Below are 20,624 nucleotides of genomic sequence, written 5' to 3'. Positions count from 1 at the left end.
AAAGCTGGGAAGAAATATTTATGTGTGCATTTTCATTTAATGCTGTAAAGCAAAAAAAATGGGAATATTTCAAAGGGGGTGATTCTTTTCTATACCCACTGCAGCAGCTAGTAAAAGATTCAGATGGACTTGGGCCAGCTTTCTCAAGATAAAATCCCACAATCTTAATTTAGTTAAGTTAGATTTTTATCAAATGAGGTTCATTCAAAATCTTAATATTTAACACTTAATGGAATTTTTACATGCTCACAAAACACCTGCAAAACTTCTCAGATGATTTCAGTATTGATAAAGGGGATGAGACAAAAATAGGAGTCAGGTGGAGAAGATTGTTTCCTGGTGCAAAGAAAATTATTTGCGTCTTAACAGAAAAACCAAGGAAAAGGTTATTGTCTTTCGCCGCACCAAAGAGCCTCTATGTCCGGTCACTGTTCAAGAAGTGGATGGAGTGGTGGTATGCTCCTACAAGTACATAGGGGTCCACATTAATGACAGGTTGGACTGGTCTCTGAACAGAGGAACTATACAAGGGAGGGCAGAGCAGGCTCTTTTTTCTTAGGAGGCTGCATTGCTTTACTGTGGGAAGTAACATCTTTCACATCAACAACTCTGATGGCCAGTGCAATTTTCTATGCTGTGGTCATAACATTTCAAGAGCAGCAAACAGAAACAAAAGGCTAACTAAAAGGGCAGGTGCAGTTATTGGATGAACTCTGGACCCCCTAGAGGTAGTAGCAAAGGAGACAATGAAAACAAAACAGTGCCATTATGAACAATTCTGCACATCCTCTCTGACTCACTAACACTGAGGACTTTCAGACAATGAATTTAACAAAAATGTGTCAGGAAACGCTACTGGGGGTCCTTTAAACAAACAGTTTCTTTATCTTCAGTGTTTGGACCAAAGTGTGTGTACATATTTACTTATCTATGTATGTATGTATATACTTAAAGAGCTTCTGTAAAATGCGAAACTTCCCCCTGGGGACAAAAAAGTTATGTCTATCAAACAGCAAATCCTAGTTCATAGGAGCTAAAACTGAACAATTAGCCAGAGATGACCATATAGTTAAGGTTGGGACTTTTGTCTTGCATCTAGCACTTAGACAATGGAGGTATCTAGACCAAGAAATCTGAATACAAACCCTATTACATTGGCAAGGTGGCTTTGTAACTAGGGAAAAAATAGTGCAAGAGCTTAAATACAATAGTGCAAGAGCTTAAATACAACTTTTTAAAAGGTGCCTTGTACTTTAGTATCTGGAAAGTAATTTCATAGAAAGCAGAGGGTGATATTGCCTAATGGAATTAAAAATATGGCTGGTTTGTAAAACTCAAATTTAAATACTTTTCTAAAAAAAAAAAAAAAATTTGTAATTGGACATTGCAAGGTTAACTACATACCAGAATAATAAAAATTATTCAGTTTAAATGAAGGAGAACAGAGTCAGAAGTAAAAGTTTACTTTAATCAGTTATACAAAATATTCTGCAATATGCGAACACTGTATTATAAGAGAAGCTCATGTTGCACCTTCAACCTATGACAACAATTAAAAAATATTGACTTGGTCTAATTTACTAATTTGAATACATTCGTCATAGAAAAAATCCATTACAGTAGCTGCACATTTTTGTACTGCAATACACCCAAAAAACAAAACAAAAAAAACATGCAACAAAATGAAGAGGTAAAAAACAAACAAAAAAAGCCTGCCAGATAAGACGACGACGAATCACTCTGCTCGTGTACAATTTACATAATTTTCAGGATCTTAGTATGGTCGATCTCTTCGTTCTGATCGGTAATCATCTCTGTGGGGTGTTACAAAAAAAAAAAAAAATTGTTTACACAACATATGAAATTATTTTAGTCTCAAAAATCTTCCGTCTTTGCAGTTATATACATGACTGTTACAACCAAAACTGATCACATTTATGCTATTACTCATTTGGCAGTACTATGATATTGACTAGGAACAAAATTACGTGTACTCTAAGTTTTACTAAACAGAAAACTAGAAAAAAGCAGCAAGATCCAGGGTAAAGGGCGAGTCACCTACTGACTTTAATTAAAAATTATAGTAATGCTTATTTCATCAGTTAATGTTACCTTGCTCCCATCTTTCCTCCATATCCACCGCGATCTCCACCACGACCTCCACGAAAATTACCACGACCTCTAAAGCCACCTCTGTCCCCACCATAACCTTTCTGGCGATCTATTTAAAAGAGGAAAGGTAAATTTGTACAGTGTATATGAGGTCAGTCAGTTTGACACAATGTAAACTCAACAATAAGAGTCACCAGTCTACATAATATTTTCATTCATGTTTTCTCATATTTTTCTCATCCACATAGGACACAAACACAAAGCACTTTACAAAGCATACACCAAATATCCCAGTAAACAAATTTCCAAACTGTCTTAATGACTTAAAAAATCAGATCCCAATGATTTGTGCTTCAGGAAATCACTGAAGTAAAACCAACTTTAGAGCTTCCAGAGAGGTTTGAGCGGATTCATTTGTAAAATAAACACATTTTAAAGAAGAAACTATGGTGGGCAGATTGAATGAGAAGTGACAAGTTTAATTTATGAAAAGTCTAAATTTTTAAAATTGAGTTTAATTGCTTATGACATACATAACTACCTACCTCCAAATGTATCTTCTGGTTTGGCAGCATGACACTGATTACACTCTGATCGCCTTGCAAAATTCATATTTCCACAAGACCTGGACAAAAATATTTAGTCTTTTTAGACAAAACGTAACTTTTCACATTACTAAATGAAATCTAACACATATAATTTTAAAACTAAACATATATGATAAAAAGGACACATCTTACGGATTTGGACAGATCCAGTCTCCATTCTTTGGTTCTCCTCCAAAACTCCCTCTACCACCAAAACCACCTCTAGAACCTACACAACAGCAATATAAATAAATTAGTACATCCACTCAAGTCAACTGAAGCATGGAAACATTTAGTTGGCACTATTAACGGTAATCAAATCACATAAAAAGTGCATTTTCCATATCTAAATTATATATTGAAAATACTTAATATTTATTGAAATTGAGACTCTGTATAAAGTGTTTCCTATTCTACATACTCCAGCATGTTGATACCACAACAAGATATCTGTATTCAAGTCAACAATACCTCCACGTCCTCTTCCGCCTCCACGCTGCATAAATTCAGGCCTTCTCGTAGCAAAAGAAACTTTAATTATCCTTCCATTAAAATCCTTTCCTATAGTGGGGAAGAAAAATTCCTGTCCATTACAAAACCTCCATTTTATGCCATTATGCAAGTTTGCAAAATGGAAAGTGCACATTTCAAATTATAAACAAGCACTTTGGATCATGCTGCCTCACATTATATGCAATCATCACAAAACAGAAGCATGTTCTGTTTTTCGGAAAAACTGCATGTAAAAATTCTACTTGTAAAAAGTATTACTTGCCAATTAATGTAACATGGACTGCATAGTTTAACCAAGTTTGCAATAACTGAAGACAGTTTCACATTTGGCTTGCAAGCATCTGTTCAAATCAGGAAAATGAGATATTTGCAGAAGTAGCTTACCAAATCAGATTTAAAATTTAGTTATACAATGAACAATTTCAGCTTTCATTCCCCGTTAGAAATCTGCTGCAACAGTGCATATACATAAGACATACAGTAGCATCCCCTTAATTTTTCTATTATAGATTTTATCCAACAAAGTAAAAATATACTTCAGCTCCAACTATCATTTGAAGTAACAAATCCAAGAGAAATATGGAAATTTATTAACTAAGGCCATGAACTTGTAAAATAATTAAAAACTTACCATCAAACCAGTCAATCGCAGCCTTTGCAGATGGTGGGTCATCAAATGAAACTGTGGCTTCTCCTTTAAGTCTTCCAGTTGCTTTATCTGTATACAAGTTAATCATGGGTTTGCCTGTTTTTTTATTAATCTGTTCAAAAATACAACAAGAGTATACAGAAATATACAGTTAAAAGTTTTGATCCGATTTTCCTTCACTAAAAAAAAAAAAAAAAAAAAAAAAAAAAAAAAAAAAAAAATAAGCCTTGCTAAACGACAATCCATTTCTACAATACATATATTGTTTTGGTACACAGCTTAGTAGTCATTTTTCTTCTGGATTCATAAATGTCACACTTGTGTGCCAAATTCTTTGTAATGAAGCTACTCCGAAAATGTTTAAACTTGGTTCTGGGGAGCAATTTGTGCTGCTAGCATCTATTCCACTTTTTTGTAAGAAAATCCATACCATATATTATACTGTCACTCAAATTTCAAAATCCCAACTCCCCTGCCCCAACAGCACAGAGTTATAAAAGAAATATAGCAGAATTCCAACATACACAAAAACACTGCTTACAGAATTGCCAGAGAAAAGGTGAAAGATCACATCAAAGAGTATACTGGTCAACAACTACTCAATCAGTTGCATGAGGTCACTAGGTAAGGTAAACAGCTTGTGGAACTTTTGTCTTAATATTATTGCCTTTATAATTTTAATACAGGTAAAATTCCATTACAACGAAGTGCCAGGGACCTAAAATATATTTTGTTGTAATGAAAATTTCGTAGTAATGAGATTCTGTATTTGTCACTCTAGTGCTTTCTTTAACTTGTGTCCAGGCGTTTGCAATCATTTCAATAGCTTCTTTCACGTTAATTTTAATCGCATCCTGTCTATAATTTATGCTGACGAGAATTTCTCAGCATTTACTTGCGATAATACACTTTCAGGGTGCAACTGATGCCCAAATCCAATGGATGAACCACTGCTGTGCAATAGGGTGAGAGGAATTCAACACCAACATTACCTAAATATGGAAGCATGTTGTGGGCAGCACAGTTATCAGACACCGAATCCTCTTTAACTTCATATTGTGAGGTTTCTGAATTCTTTTGGGACCCACCATTTACCCAACGGGACAACACGCCAAAATGCGTCCTGAAGCACAATTGCCGCGTCTGTGGAAGATTGCTTGTCCGTTGCTGAGGCAGGGCAACAGCAGGCACACAGCACTGCAGCGAAACGCCACAGAAGCAAATCCTAAAAGATTGTGGTCTCGCTATAAGTCCCTGTCTTGCACCCCAAAACATGAGGCTGAGTCTCACTACTTTAGCAAAACCAGCTTTATTCAGTTTGAAACAGGAACAGCAGGGTTATTTATTGTAGCATGACCAGCAAGCCCGCGATTCTCAAAAGAATTGCAAATCCAAGAATGGCAATCACCTTATGGAGGGTGGGTGCATCTTGGGAAATGTCATTTAATGAAATAAACATATTTGTACTAAAGCGGTTTCTTTTTGGAGCTGTGACTCATGTGGTTGTGGTGTTTCAGAAGCGCGTTGTAGGCGCCTTGTTTCCATCAGGATGTAAATGCATGACAATATCGCGGTGAAACGGAGGCTCACCGTCATCACTTCGAAACACAATTGCCACTTCATCAACGATGGGAACATTGTATCGTCTCGGATCCTGTTCTTTGTCCTTTATTAGCACTAAGGCAATTGTAGTTGGTGCCACACCGTCCGCCTCTGCTTTTGTATTGGCTTCTCTTTCAACTTCATGTAGGATTTTCATAGAGTTTGCTAATGGGTGATTGTTTATGACGTCAGCTACGTTTCTCATTATTAGCTCTGTGGTTGACACACTGTGTCCTCCAGATGTAACACGTACATTTGGGCACATTTGCGGTGGTGACTTGGCTCAGGGTGCATTGTTCCAATCCGATGCAATATTTGTCACACGCGAAAGCAGTATGGGCCATTCCCAGGGGGGAAGCCGGTGCGTGATGAAATATCATGGAGGGTGGGTGCGTCTTGGGACAGTTCATTTCAACGCGCTTCTGTTATTGTTTTTCTTCATGCAGTCTCGTTTTTGTTTGTGTATGGCTGTGTCGTCGTATATGCGGTGGTGTAGCCGGTTGCGTCCGGGCGGTTGTACAACCTGGCGTGCACGCTTTACCTCAGGTATAGTTCACAGGTCGTAGGCATGGTAAAGTTTCCATTTAATTCAATAATCCCATTTGAACTAAAGTGGCTTCTCTGTGTGGGCGCCTTCGGTCATTGTTTTTATCCATGTTGTTTGGGCGCCACCTACTGACTCTGGTTTGAACTAACGCGGTTTGTTTGTGATACGGAGCGTTCGTTTATTGTTTTTTTCCATCTGGTGTCGTATCTGTGTTTTCTGTGGCTGGACTGTTAATAATGTATTACTGTAATACTGTAATGTGATTCAAATATGCAGTGTAGTCTGGACCTTTGTGGATTCCGCACTGTAATACTGTAATGTGATTCAAATATGCTGTGTAGTCTGGACGTCTGGGGATTCCATACTGTAATACTGTACTGTGATTCACATATTCGCTGAATAGTTTCGTTGTTTTCTCCGTGGCTGTGTCGTTAGCTATGGGCTCGGATTTGTATTTCCGTTAGTTGAGCTGTTTCATTTTTGAGCTGTGACTCCTTTGCCTGGGACCTGTTTCGTGCGCTTCATTTGTCTAGCGGGTGTGTTTTCTGTGGCTGTGTCGTTAGCTATGGGCGGGCTCACTGCAGTGGCGATCACACTGGTAGGCGTGTTTTCTGTGGTTGTGTCGGTAGCTATGGGCGGGCTCGTTGCAGTGCGCGTGCGCCTCGATGCGCCCTGCGTCCATAACCTTCGGTTAGTAATATGGATCTGCCACTCTGTGTAACAGACACAGCAGTCAGGCAGGATTGTGACTAGGTTAGCGGCCAAGTAATACCGTTCCCTGCATTTACAATGTTCCTTGCATCACCCAACGAGTTTGCTTTGGCAGAGGGACGCAGCAGAGCTGTGAGCGTGTTGTTGCTCCGGCAACAGATAAACAGTCTTCCACAGATGCGGTGATCGCACTTCGGGATGTTTTTCCGCATGTTGTCCAGTTGGGGGAGGTCCCAAAATAGTTTAGAAACCTCACATTTTCTTGAATGAGTGGCACACTAATAGGAATGTTTCTTGAAAAAGCATCACTGAACATCATAAAAACTGCTTTTTCAACATCTTCAAATGCAGCAGTTTGCATACTTTTGCAACCCAAGATTTTTCTTCTTTTTTTGATCGGTCTTTCAAGAAAGTTGACTGTGTCTGACGAAATTCTGAATTCACTGGCAACGTTTTTTCTTTTTGTCGGAATCAAGAGCTGCAAAAACATAGTTTTTTTTTTTTTCTAATATGAACTGTCGTTTTTCCATATCTATCATTTCTATAGGAGGGTGACACCGAGTTAAATTCCAATGGATGTTTTCAAATGTTGACAATAAGCAAAAGGTATCACTGAAAACCACAGAAAACAAAAACAGCAAGAGCAAAGTACGAAGTAAGAAAAAAAAATTACAATGTTTCTGTTTGGGGATCATTGCGCACAACTGAGCTGCGACCACAGAACTAACTGCTCTGTGGACGATTCATTCGGGCATTTCATGGTCTTTTGGGCAGGTAAAAATTTAGATATATAGTCCAAACTTAAACTTCAGTGCCAGTGTATTATTTAACCAATTACCTCAAAGTCCAGAAGTAGACAGTCTTTCAAGCAGTAATCCTAGATAGTGAACTTTATTCCAGATACATGACGATGTAATCACATTTCATATCTTAACAATGAGTTAGTTATACAAATGGAATACACTGACAGAAGCATAGGGAAGAATTCAAGCAGTTAAAATTATTCCAGCCAGTGAAAAAATGTATATTGGATCAACTACAAATGTGAGACTTATCCTCTTCAAAAAGGAATATATGAATATATATAAAAATTATATATATTATATATATATATATATATATATATATATATACACACACACACACACACGCACAGCATTAGCATCAAGAGCAAAGAGTAATTTTTTTTTCCTGACGCCATCCAAATTGTACGCATTACATGGTGAAAATACGGAGGGGGAAAAGTTTGGGTTAATGAAATGGAACAATATAAAACTTGGATATAAAGTAGAACCTCGGTTCACGAACGTCTCGGAACACATACAAATCGGTTCACGACCAAAAAGTTTTCCAAACTTTTGCATCTGTTCACGACCATACACTCGGTATACAAACAAGCCAGTTTCCCTTTCGGTTTGTGCGTGCCGATGATTTCCGCACATTTCCGCACTCTCCCTGTGCAGCGAGTGAGACACACACAGACGTGCGCGCGAGAGACACACACACAAGCATGCGAGAGAGCTCAAGCGGGGGCTGGCCGCATAAGGGCTTGTTTTTAAAGAGACTGATTCGAGCATTGTTTTAACCTCCTATTTAAAGAAGACTTTTTCCTATTGGATTTTAACCTCCACTTCACTTCTGTTTACAGCGATTGGTTCGTAGCTTGCATTTGTTGCAATGTTACCTTTCTTGGTCGTTTATTAAATTATGGATTTTTCAAATGTTCATTTTTTTCCCCTGTGCTTAAAACTCATTAAAAAAAAGTTTTTAGTGAGCAGTTCGTAGTGCTATAGCACGAACTCTTGCAGTGTTAGTTTGCTCTGTTCAAAGGTTTTCTCAGTGTTATTCAATGTTTTTACATTTAGTTTACTATTACGCTGTACATTCTATGGTGTAATTAACTATTTGTGCTTAAAAATCTTTTATATTTACATACAGTACGTACGGTCTGGAACGGATTAATTGTATTTACATACAATCCTATGGGTGAAATTACTTCGGTTCATGACCGAATCAGTCGTACCTCTGCTACTGCACAAAAAAAATCTATGGTTAAATAGCAATGGTGAAAAAAAGTATCTGTCCTAAAGATGGTTGCTGCTTTTCCAAGAATGTTAACAAGTGCTTTCACCAACAGTAAAAGGGTATTTACATGAGAAATGCATCTATAATAAGATTTGCAATTTAAAGGTCCTTTGTTTTAGGAAAACCCGAGATAAAACCTGACATTTATTATTGTTTGATGCGATTAGGGCTTAGTTTTGATCCTTTGTTCTAATATAATCCGATCAAATAAACAGCTAGAGAAGGGCATTTTCTTTCCTGTATAGAACAGTGTGCACTAATACTTTAAGATTTTAGTATAAGAAGTCAATTCAATGCAGTTAAAACTTGGTCTTGACAGTGTGTAATGATGGCTCAATTAACGAAACTAATTTCAGACAAATTACAAACCTTAATAATACCAATTTGCTTAAAGAAGTCTCCAACTTCTTCAGTGGATACATCTTCACCCAGTCCCTGAACAAATATTGTGTTGTTGTCAGAGTTATCCTGTTCCACAGCTGCCAATACAAACATTTAATAATTACAGATTTGTTCAGGAGGGAATTTAAAATTCACATTGTGCTGCTAAATAGTCATTTATAAAGACAGAAAAAAGCAGGTTTAATCTTTTTACTTTATTGTATACAAAGTACAGGGAAAGTATTGGAATCCTCCAAAAATTAAATTGAGATTTTGATGAATCTCAACATTTTAGACCGAAGAGTCCGAAAATACCATTTTTGGAATTATGTCTATGTGTCTGTGCGTGTGTGGATATGTTAGCACAATAACTTGACTTAGGTCAACCAAATTTTGCATACAATCATTAGGTACAAAACGTAAATATCAACTTTTGGGCTATTTCCATTAACTGGAAGTGGTACTTTTCCTTTTATTCATGAAGCAGAGTCAGATTTACTTTTTTATAATGATTGCTCAATATATTATTACTTTGATATGATTTGTTGTTGATGGTTCTTTAATGTACATAATATAAAAATATAACTGTCTTGCAGTTTACTCCTCAAATATCCATCCCCATATCTGTGTATACGAGAAAGTCTAGGGGATTCCACTCCAGATTTTTAAAAATTGCACTTTAAAATACAGAAATATAAACTAAAACAATCCAGGTTGGGTATTAATTCTATTGCCCTTGATGGGTTAAATGTGTACTACAGCAACATTTTTAAGCAAAGCATGTCATGGTGAAATATTTTATATACTGTACTGTATAACATAAAAAAACAAATGTTAAAGCAAAAAAAGGTTTAACTTAATTTTTTCCAAATTAACAAGATTCAGAATTAACTACAGAATAAATGTTTATAGCTATTCCTGTATTTCTACAAATTAAATAACTATAGTACTAAGTATTGTTTTGCTTTTTAAATTTTAAGGTATATATTTTTGGCAGTACTTTGAGTTGTGGACAAGTTTGTTTTACATTACTTTGTTACAGATCCAAAAAAGTTTTCTAAGTCTCATTAAATACAGATATGAGCCAAATTAAAACAGTGCAGTCCAATATACAAAAATGCCATAAAGTAACAAGTATTTTAAATTGACATGTATGAAACCAAAGCAACTACAACTTCATTGAAGGTAGTCCAATGAAAATATTCCACATAATGTAATATTACTTTCATGGTGGCACATGCAATAAAAAGATCTTGTAAACTAATTTACTGAAAAATGTCCTTTTTGTACATAGAATCCAATTTTCTTAAACAGAAAAACCCTAGATAAAGATAGGCTTACTGTTCACCTTTAATTAAAGCTGAATGAAGAAAAGGAATTTCTATTTGAAAAGATTAAAGAGTTACTGATGCAACGGACAAATACTCTTTTTACACACATTAAAAGAAAAGTACACATCTTAAAAGACTATCTTAAAAGGGGCAGACTGCACTGGAAATAATACAAGTTTGAAAAGACCAGAAAAGTTTACATTTCTAAAGTCATATGATGACAATTTAAAGTACCTAACCTGGTTCAGACTGCTGTTGATAATCCCGTGGTTCTAAAAAAGGAAGAACAAAATTAGGTTTACAATTTTTTTCATGAATATTTTAACTTTAAATTGTGAGTCATATCTCGGCACAATCTAGGCAACATAAAAACGTTTGTTGCCTGATTCAAGACATTAAACCACATCTGCCATTAACAGCCACTTCTTTGAGCATCTAAGGGAAAGTGATGCACAGAGCTAGTTTGTCTAAATATTTTCCACTCAAAATACAGATGTTTACACATTTCCAAGAATGTCAAAGTATATTTCTACAACATTCATTTGCTCATTCATTCATTTTAATAATCCACTTGATTCATTACAAAAGCCAACAGGAAAAAAAGGGGCTATCATGGGCACAGGGGAGGAATTAACCCTGGATGGGATGCCAGTCTACCACATTTTTGTAATGAGCAAACCCAAACAATTCTAGAGAGCATTTCCCCATAACTCTTTGGTGCTTGGCAATTTAACATCTTACTTCAATTTATGAAGCAAAGAAATGCCTATGTTTAAACAGGATAAAAACACCTAAAAAGTAATTTAGGCTTTTCTTGATTTCATATCTTAGTTTGTAAAATAAAGGGTATAATTGTTTTAATGTATTTAATAGATTTAAGAGCTTTATTGACTTAGTTTAAGTGGAAGAATTAGGACATTAATAGTTGAAAACCATACCAAAATAGAATTTTCAGAAATAAAGTGGATGCATTTTTACATAAAATATTTTTATGGTCAACTTGCATAAGTTGCATCTTAATTTACTGTCAGGAATTCTTTAAAGTGGCCAACCCATTAACAAAAATCAATACACACAATGAATCAAACACTAATAATAAACAGCAATGCGAATTTAAGTTGTGCACAAACAAAAAAGGTTGGCAAAACTTAATTTATCATTTTCTGTTAAATTTCCTGAAGTGACCAGACAGACTCTCCCTGTAGATTATTAAGCATTCTAGTTTTAAACAAGAGGCAATAAAATTTAAATGTTGAAAAGGTACTTAAATCAGTGAATAACCAGTATCGTCTAAATTTAAACAGTATAGCTTTTGCTTTCTTACAAGTGAAAGGCTGATTTAACATTTAGCATAAGAAAATCCTGATAATGCTGCAGATGCAGCAAAGATTAATTAAGCAGGCCAATAAAATTATCACTTTAAAGAGTCTTCCACAGATATGGTATGGATATTTCAACACTTCATTGAATAAAAATCAAAAATGTGGTCTTCTGCATTCATCATGCATGATACCAAAAAGGTAGTTTTCAGTTTATTTTTGCCAACTTGAAGAAAAAAAAAATGAAAAATGAAAAAAGTAGAAGTTTAAAATAACCCACATAGCTATAAGCAAGAGATGAACTTTTTTGGTGCATCACAAGAAATGGTGGCTTTTGGAGCTTTCATACAGAATTTCACTGAAACATTTCTAATGCGCATCACTTACCACCGTAATTTTTGAAGCCACCACGGTCACCACCTCTGCGAAGGAAAAATTGAAGAAATGATGCCTCTTTTTTAATTTTAAATAAAATGCCCACGCTTTTCAATGGAATTTCCTTCTACCCCTTGTTTACTTATGAATATTACTGAAAGTATAAACTGTAAGGTCAAAAAGAAAATGTTTAATTTTTGTCATGATTCGGGAATCACTGCTTAATAATCAAAATTCACAAGAAAATTTCAAATGATCAACAGAATTGTGCTAGTCTTCATCAGCAGTCTCAAAATATAACTATTAACAGGAAACTATAAATATTTAAATATAGGTCGTAAACAATGTCAACAAAAACAAGTTGTGCAGTAGAAATTAAAAGCTTAACTGTTTCAAGACAAAAATTGTATTGTTTTTTTGCTATTTACTCAGGTACACCAAGGTTATTATTAATGCTAAAATGACTTTTACAAGTTAACCTTCATTAAAGAGCAAGTGTCTGGACGGAAAAAAAATCTGCTCATGTTCCGTCACTTGGAATCAATCACTGAAACATTTTTCACGAGGAAACTCTGCAGAAAGCACACAAGAAATAGCTCTAGGTATAAGTGTGCAAGCCATTTTTTCCTTAAATACTTCAATTATGCTTTAGTTCAGTAAACTAAAGAATGTTCTGGATAAGCAACAAATAAAATTTGTTAGTTTATATAACCAAAACAGAACATTCAGCTTCGTTACAAAAATCAAATCCTCCTAAACACTTTAACGAGATTGGTTTAAATTACTTTAACCCCAGTAAAGTAACAAATCTACACTTGATAATCGCCTTCTTAATTATGCTGGGTCTGTTTTATCAACTACAAAAATTCAATGGTGTTATAACATAGAAATTCTGTTTAACTATTACTCAGCATTTTAATACTCCCTGAGTATCATCGGGAATTCAAATATTAAGAAAAAGTTCCCACCCTCAGAAGTACTCCTGCAATTTGCAGGACAACTAGGATGTGATAGCAGCATAAACAACAAGACAGACAGACAGTCATATTTAAATATCTGTTATGTCGATTACCACAAATGGAGGAACCTTCAAGACTCAAACACCAAACAGTGTTTGTTTCATTGTAAGCTTCAAGTGCTATTGGCACCAAAGGACCTATAGAATGCATTGATTAAGTTCTCATTAAATAAATGTTTGTTGAAGGTAAATCAAATATTTTCAAGGTTAGGTAATCAGCTTTGCATATGACAGCACATATGTAAGAATGCAAAAGAAAGATGATGGTCAAGACAACCTTGGAGGCCCAGAGAAACACCACCACAGAAGGACGGGTATATCATCCATCAGGAAGGTAAGCTTCATATACCAACACTAACCAGCATCTGTTAATCTTACATAATCTCTTGGTGACGAGTGACACTTTCCCCTATATGATAACCACCAAATTGACACACTGACATGAAGCAGACAACTCTGCAATCTGGACAACGGTCTCAAGTAGCACGCTGCAAGACGTTTACAGTGCTGGTGCCTCTGATAAGTTGATAGCTTAAGTTGATAACCGCTTTTCCAATAAGACTCTGCTCTGATGCAAGGATGTAGTCCACTGGCAAAGCCAATAAGACAGCACACGTTTATGTTTGTACCCAAAACAGAATACATTAAATTTTTTTCGGTTTAAAGAATATTAAGAGGCGACATGACTGAAGCGTTTAAAATTATGAAGGGAAATAGTACTTTTTTACTACACATATTTACTAAAGTTAAAAGTAGTTAATTCTTGGCTTTAATTCCTACTCTTATTACAGAAAAGTAAAAACGTCAAAAAAAAAAAAAAGTCTAGTTGTTGTAACTGACCAGTTCACTAGCTTTGAGGCATTTTTACATTTCCTTTGAGTTTTAAGATGCTACTGTCTTTTTCAAATACTGTATTTTCTCCTCTTTAAGATCAAGTCACATTCAGATAAATTCTTGCTAGCCTGACACAATGTAGATAAGATGCAAAGTAAAACTTTGCAGAATCTTCAATTGGGCTTATGCAGTAGCATCCTTTTCAGTTTAATGTTAGGGATTTCTTAGATTTAAACCACATGCACCATATTTTGGAAATCTGTTAGGGCTTCAATCCACTTGGCATATTCCGCACATCCCGAAAATTTTTAGGTGGCACCAGAATTGTAACTAATTGCAATAATGATGAGTCTTCTTGCAAATATGTTGTCACTTTCCACTATGTTTACTCATGGACAACTGGATTACATAATTTTGGCAGCTTTTAGGGGTGTACCATTTGCATAATATAATATTCACAAACCTAATTAATCAAATACAAGGTCACAAGGGACTGAAGCCTATTATACAAGAACTGGAAGCAAGATGGGAAACAGCTCAAAAGTAATAATGTTAAGCAACAGTAGTCTTATTTGACATCTCTGGCATATTTATACAATCTAACTAGTAATAATTTAAAGACATTCACTGGGGCTTTCAAAGATATATTCAATAGATCAAACTGTAAAACATCAAAAAAGCAGCGAATATTAGGAATTTTTGGACTAAAATTAGAAAACTGCACTCTCTCCAAGTCTTTTATACGTATATAACCATGAAGGATACCGAAGTTAAGCCTACTACACAGGTTTGTATAAATGTACAATTAAAATGGATAAAGTACAATCAAAATTACCATAGTGGATGGGTAGTAACATGAAATAGGATTCATTTTCAATTCTAACTACACTTCCCAAAGAATCAAATATGATTAAAAACAGAGCACCAGCATGAAAAGCAGCTCACATGTCATACACAATACATTAAGAGTTGGAATAAGAGAAAGGTTATAACAGGAACCTTAGGGAAGTAATTATAAGTTCTATGCTACTAATGCAGGTAAGGCAGGAACACAGATACCTTCACTGTATTACTTAAAGCCACACATAAGTTACCGCCTGTACTACTTCAAACAGCCTACAAAATGCAACATTGACTTAAAACATATTCTTCCATCTTCCACAAAGATGCTTCTAGATCTATTGCAAATAATTCAGTGGAAAATGAAGACTGTCCAGCATTTAATTAATGGTTTTAAAAATCAAACTGAAACCTCTGCATAAGGGTAACTAAAATATTTATCTGTACTGTTTGCAGAGTAGCTGTGAAATGTGTTCTTTTGCAGTAAACAACCATTTAATCTTAGTCAAACTATGTACACCCTTCATTTACTGCACCGTACTGGCCTCAAAACCACCCTGACAAAATAATGCTTACATTTAAAAATACAAAATAAGGAGAGTTTGTTTTTAATTTACATTTTCATACTACAATCACGAGTTACTTAAATTACAAATCAAATCAACTTTACAGAAAGCATATGGCTAATTTTGTACAATTTAGAACTGCTGTATACTAAGTGACTGACTTTAGAAGACTAGGGACTAATAAGGTCTCTTTAAATTCATGTTGGTTACGCCTTCAGAACTTTCATGTATAAGAACTTTAAACAAATCTTTTTTAAGTATATTCCTTGACTGCAAAAAATATAGCATTTTTAAGTGCCGTATAAACTCAAATTTTAATTTTTCATAGCCACCAATAACTGCTCATGAAAAACAAGAAGTATACCACAAAATGAAAGTTTTAAATGGAAAAAATTCCAAGGAGCACAAAACTTTATTGAAGGTAAAGTGTGTTTTGTTGAAAGCATGTTTTTTTGTGGGCTGGTAGACAATGTTCTTTTAGACATGCTACATAATGATTAAAAAAGGTAAATATGTTAAGGGAGCAAGATCACTCCCCCACCCCATCAATGTCATTTCATTAGGACTACATTCAACAGCTGTTTTTCAGATTCTGTGGGCGGTAGTGCTATACTTCTAAATAACTTACTTACAAGCAATCAGGTCCAAGTTCTTAGATATATTGGCCGACAGCCAGCAAGTCTGAATAAAACATGTCGGATCGGGGGGGGGGGGGGGGGTTTGCATGCATGGTACGCAATGCAAGTTTACATAACCAAGAGCTTTAGATTCACACTAATAAAAGAAATATACAAGATTAACATTATTGGATCTTGTTAGAACACTGGCTACCTAAAAATAAACCTTTGCATTGAAATCCCAGTAAAAAAGCACCACAAAATATTAATGTATCCAGTTTTTTGAATATTTGTTTTGGAAAAGCCTGACAGCTTTGAAATGGGCTAAATTAAATGGAGATGGATATCTTGTTTGATAAACATTCTTCAAAATTGTTATAGATCTAATGAATATTCAGACTTAAACATTTTACAGAAAGTGTTTATATCAATATAAAAAGTTTTTCACGTAACTTATAATGAAAAAAGCATTTGAGATCTGACAGAACAAAAGCTACTTAAAACGTGGAGCACTAGGAACAAATCTACATAAATGTGAAGACTAAAAAAAGTTTCCAGCTGAATAGAAACTTAATTTTTTCATGCATTGTGAAGTATCTATACAAAAGACTGTCAGACGCACAGTACCTGCACTGGTGAAATGTTTAGCAACTTACCCCATACCAGGAGGTGGTCCTCTTCTATCTCGATCTAATTCACCTCTGTCTCTGGCCCTCTGACCTTCATATCTGTCAGAACCTGAATCATGACCATACCTACTCATTCCATGATGATCATTGCCTTAAAAAAACAAAAACAGTAAGGCAAACCCAAACAACAGACACTAAATGGTATGTTTCTTTTCAAGCTTTACTTATCTGTACACAGCTACTTTTCTTTATGGGCCTATTTTCCTCACAAAATGTATAAGAATACATAGCCATAGACACATTTACGTGTATACACACAAAATACAAAAAAAAAAACAAAAAAAAAACAAATATGAAACACAAGCACTTACCTTCAGAATCTGGATGACCATAGCTACCCTGCTGAGAAGGGCCAGATGGCTGACTGTAAGGGCCTTGCCCAAATGAGGACTGCTGACCATACTGGGGATGAGAGTTTGCGCCATACCTTTAAAACAAATATACGCTTTAATATACTATTTACAAATAATGTGTAAACTGAACACTTTTAAACAATTACAGCATACAATTACAACATACGAGTGAATGTTAATTTGTTAATTGTAATGTTTATTACAACATCAAGTGAAAGAGCAGAGGTCTTAAAATGTTTATATATTCAAGTTAGCATTTTTACAGTAGTTTTAAGAAGTTTATTTTCAAAACAAATTTCAAAATTATAAACCTCGAATTTGAGCAAAGACATATCTGTTCCAGCTCAATCTGAGTTTTGTCTTTTTTATTGCTAAAAGAATGAATAGCACGATACATTTAGATGTCACCTTGCTCTTCAAAAACGCATTTTAATGAAACTACATTCTGCTAATAACCATTTGCAACCAATCAGTTAAGAGGAAAAAACTGAAGGATTTTAAATTAAGGATCTTTAGTTATGGTATTGAATTGCATATCGTCCAATAAATTCATATTGGCATAATTCACAACATAAATCACTGTTATTGGTTGGAAACAATAGTTTAAAATGGATGTACACCTTATTTAAAGATTGATACACAATTAGAAAAAAGACAAATGAAAATTTACTACATAAGTTGTACCTCGTCATAATTAAAGTGAAGCAAATGTGTGTTCTAAAGTGTGATCCACAAAGTTTAACAATCTATATCAGAAAATTTTGTGGTTCAAACACTGGGCATACGCAAAAGCATACAGTACACATCTTTTTGTTGAAGTTTTATTTGGATAACAAAGGAGGCTGGTAATCCATAAAATGCATGTTACATGTGAGCAAAGCTAAGAGATTTGTGATGCAGTGGGTGTTTCTAACAAATTCTGAAGAATATACATTTCTTGATAACATTTTTCTTCATTGCTCAAGTCAAACATGACTAAAGAGCTACATACCAATGAGGTCCAGGATTAGTTAATTCAGGAAATACATTTGATGAAAATTACATCCTTTTGTTTCTTAACCAGTAGGATACTAATAGGGTTAACATTTTCAATATCCAAGTGGAATTTAAGAGATGTTCAGTCATAATTTTAACAGATTAATGCTCATGTGTTGTAAGTATAGTATGTTATACAGTTCCATCACAACATTCATTACAGTGCTTCTCCTAGAAAATGCCTTGTATCAGGCATATTGAAAGCAACAATAATTAAAAAGCAGCAAATAAAGAAATAATGCAAAGAATGTCTTTTTACAACAAAAATAGAAATACAATGTTTACCACAAAGTACAATAAAAGCATGCCCACAAAAAATGCATACAAATTTTAAACTGATTCACATTTTCTAACTTATAATAAGTATGTTAGAACACGGCTTGCCCTACTTTATAAATTAAATTTTGAAAGGTGGTAAGAAGTTTGCTTTAAGAGTTGACGAGGAGATCATGGTATTGCCTAAATGAGATACATGTCAGATTTATGTTTCAAAACTACTCACAACGAGATTTAAAAACAGAAGGCATGTTACATATAAATACTACAGCTGCTAAAATCTGCCACTTTTTAGCAACTGGAACAGCCCCTTAAGTGAATTAGTTGCATGACTAATTACAAGATTGTCTCAACTTTCACATGGATTCTAAGTAGTATATTACACTGCTTGAGTAATACAATCTGAGAGTCCTTTCAGCAGCTAATAAACAAAAAGCATGCCAGAATAAGAACAGGAACACTGTGGAAAAATAAACCAATGCACAACCTAGACAAACTAGTTGTAGTGTCCCTCTTTCAAAATGTTCAAGACTGGATTCCACAATGCATTTACACATTTTCTCCAACTGACTCAAGAGAGCCAATGGATTACAGCAGTGTTTCTCAACCTTTATGATGTTGCAACCAACTTTTTCCTCCATATTGTCCCCTTGGTGAACTGAGCACGAATGTCAGAGTGGAGGGGCCTTGGATGGTCAAGCGCAAATATTGGAGCAATAACCCATCACAACCCACTAACATTATAAACAATAGCAACTCAAGACCCATCAGCAGCAGCCCATGGGAAACAATGGATTACAGGATGGCACATCTTCCAATTTCTGTTGGGGGTGTGGAAGATACGGTCTTTCAATTCAAATATTTTTAACAATGCTTTATTTGCCTTTTTAATTTTTCTGCACAGCGCCTTAACAAGAATGTTTCATCACTGTAAAACCCTCAATTCTTTACTCAGAAGTTGCTTTCTGTATGTCAGCCTTTACCATCTTGAACATATGATTAACGTTTGTCTTTGTGCAGCACTTTACATTTGTCTACATTAAACTGCATTACCCAAGTGCTCAACCTGTCTTTAAAGATTATCCAGCTCTTTGAGTGTTGCTGCTACTTCCCTCATTTTGGTATCCCCGAGTTCTTATGCCATAAGTAAATTATATATGTTTACTAAGTATTTCAGAATCTGTGTCATTAATAAAAGTTATTTTTTCTAACTGTTCAAGAATAGATCCCCGATCGACCCGACTAATAACCTCCCTTATACACAGAATTCTTTTCTTATCTGTACTGTCTCCAGCCAATTAACCAATTCATCAGTAGTATAATAAGTATCAAGCCTAGATGAGCAGTTTAACGCATCAAGATACAGAAGGACAGAGGATAGAAATCCTAACTTCCAAGATAACCTTTGAAGCAGTGCGTTTTTAAGAACATGCTTGTGTTACTCATGCATGATATCTGTACTGCATGAACCATTAAAGCAATAACTTGCAATGTAGAAGGGTTTAATAGTTTGCCACAGATGGGTCTTTTCAATGCCCAAATTAGTCAAAATACTCCAGCATACATACTGCATATGCCAAGTTGTAACAAAACTCTTTAAACAAAAAGGGTGAAGTAAAAGGACAAAAGGATAAAGAGAATTACGGGATATTTAACATCAGTGCCATACCCCAAAGAATAACAAAGTATTTAAAAAAATATTAAATTGTCTCCTTGTTAGCTTTATCTCATCTATAAACATGTCATTTAGATGCTACCAATCTTGTTCAAATGTTAACATTTAACAAGGAGAATGGTTTAAAATAAGTACATATGTACACACAATTGGGTTTTCAGATGGTTTTTATACACGGAAGCTCAGTGAAAATACAATTCCTAGATCCCAAACTAAACAATTAGCCTGTAAACTAACATTCACAAAAGGGGTAACACTCTGCAGTTAAACACTCAACAATTGGAAGCACAAACAAACCTGCTTTAAAATATTAAAAGATTTAGAAAATTAATCTGTGGTCACTCTTACCCTCTTGATGAGTTGGTGTTTCGCTGCTCATAGTTCCCATGAGCTTCTTCAGAATGATGCCCATATCCACCCTGATTTCCATAGTTCACAGGTGGATATCCACGTGATGACTGATTATAACTTTCAGCTGAAATAATTTGGTGATGGGAAGAAGATTACAC

The 20,624-nt window shown here is 35.0% G+C and overlaps 1 protein-coding gene across 1 annotated transcript in view; it reads right to left on the bottom strand.

Moving 5' to 3' along the window:
- Positions 1–1,447: 1,447 nt before the first annotated feature.
- The window catches only part of taf15 (TAF15 RNA polymerase II, TATA box binding protein (TBP)-associated factor), a 40,983-nt gene continuing 21,806 nt past the window's right edge, over positions 1,448–20,624 (bottom strand). The window contains exons 5-16 of the mRNA XM_028807030.2: positions 20,464–20,590; positions 17,088–17,203; positions 16,744–16,867; positions 12,225–12,259; positions 10,758–10,790; positions 9,176–9,285; positions 3,844–3,973; positions 3,171–3,260; positions 2,853–2,928; positions 2,658–2,737; positions 2,113–2,221; positions 1,448–1,814 (exon numbers count right to left, since the gene is read on the bottom strand). Coding sequence (XP_028662863.1) covers positions 1,775–1,814; positions 2,113–2,221; positions 2,658–2,737; positions 2,853–2,928; positions 3,171–3,260; positions 3,844–3,973; positions 9,176–9,285; positions 10,758–10,790; positions 12,225–12,259; positions 16,744–16,867; positions 17,088–17,203; positions 20,464–20,590 — 1,070 coding nt within the window. The 3' untranslated portion in view covers positions 1,448–1,774. The remainder of the gene's footprint in view (positions 1,815–2,112; positions 2,222–2,657; positions 2,738–2,852; positions 2,929–3,170; positions 3,261–3,843; positions 3,974–9,175; positions 9,286–10,757; positions 10,791–12,224; positions 12,260–16,743; positions 16,868–17,087; positions 17,204–20,463; positions 20,591–20,624) is intronic.

Source organism: Erpetoichthys calabaricus, chromosome 8 (genome assembly GCF_900747795.2).
Source record: "Erpetoichthys calabaricus chromosome 8, fErpCal1.3, whole genome shotgun sequence".
NCBI classification, from domain to species: Eukaryota; Metazoa; Chordata; class Cladistia; order Polypteriformes; family Polypteridae; genus Erpetoichthys; species Erpetoichthys calabaricus.
This window is presented reverse-complemented; position numbering and strand designations above follow the sequence as displayed.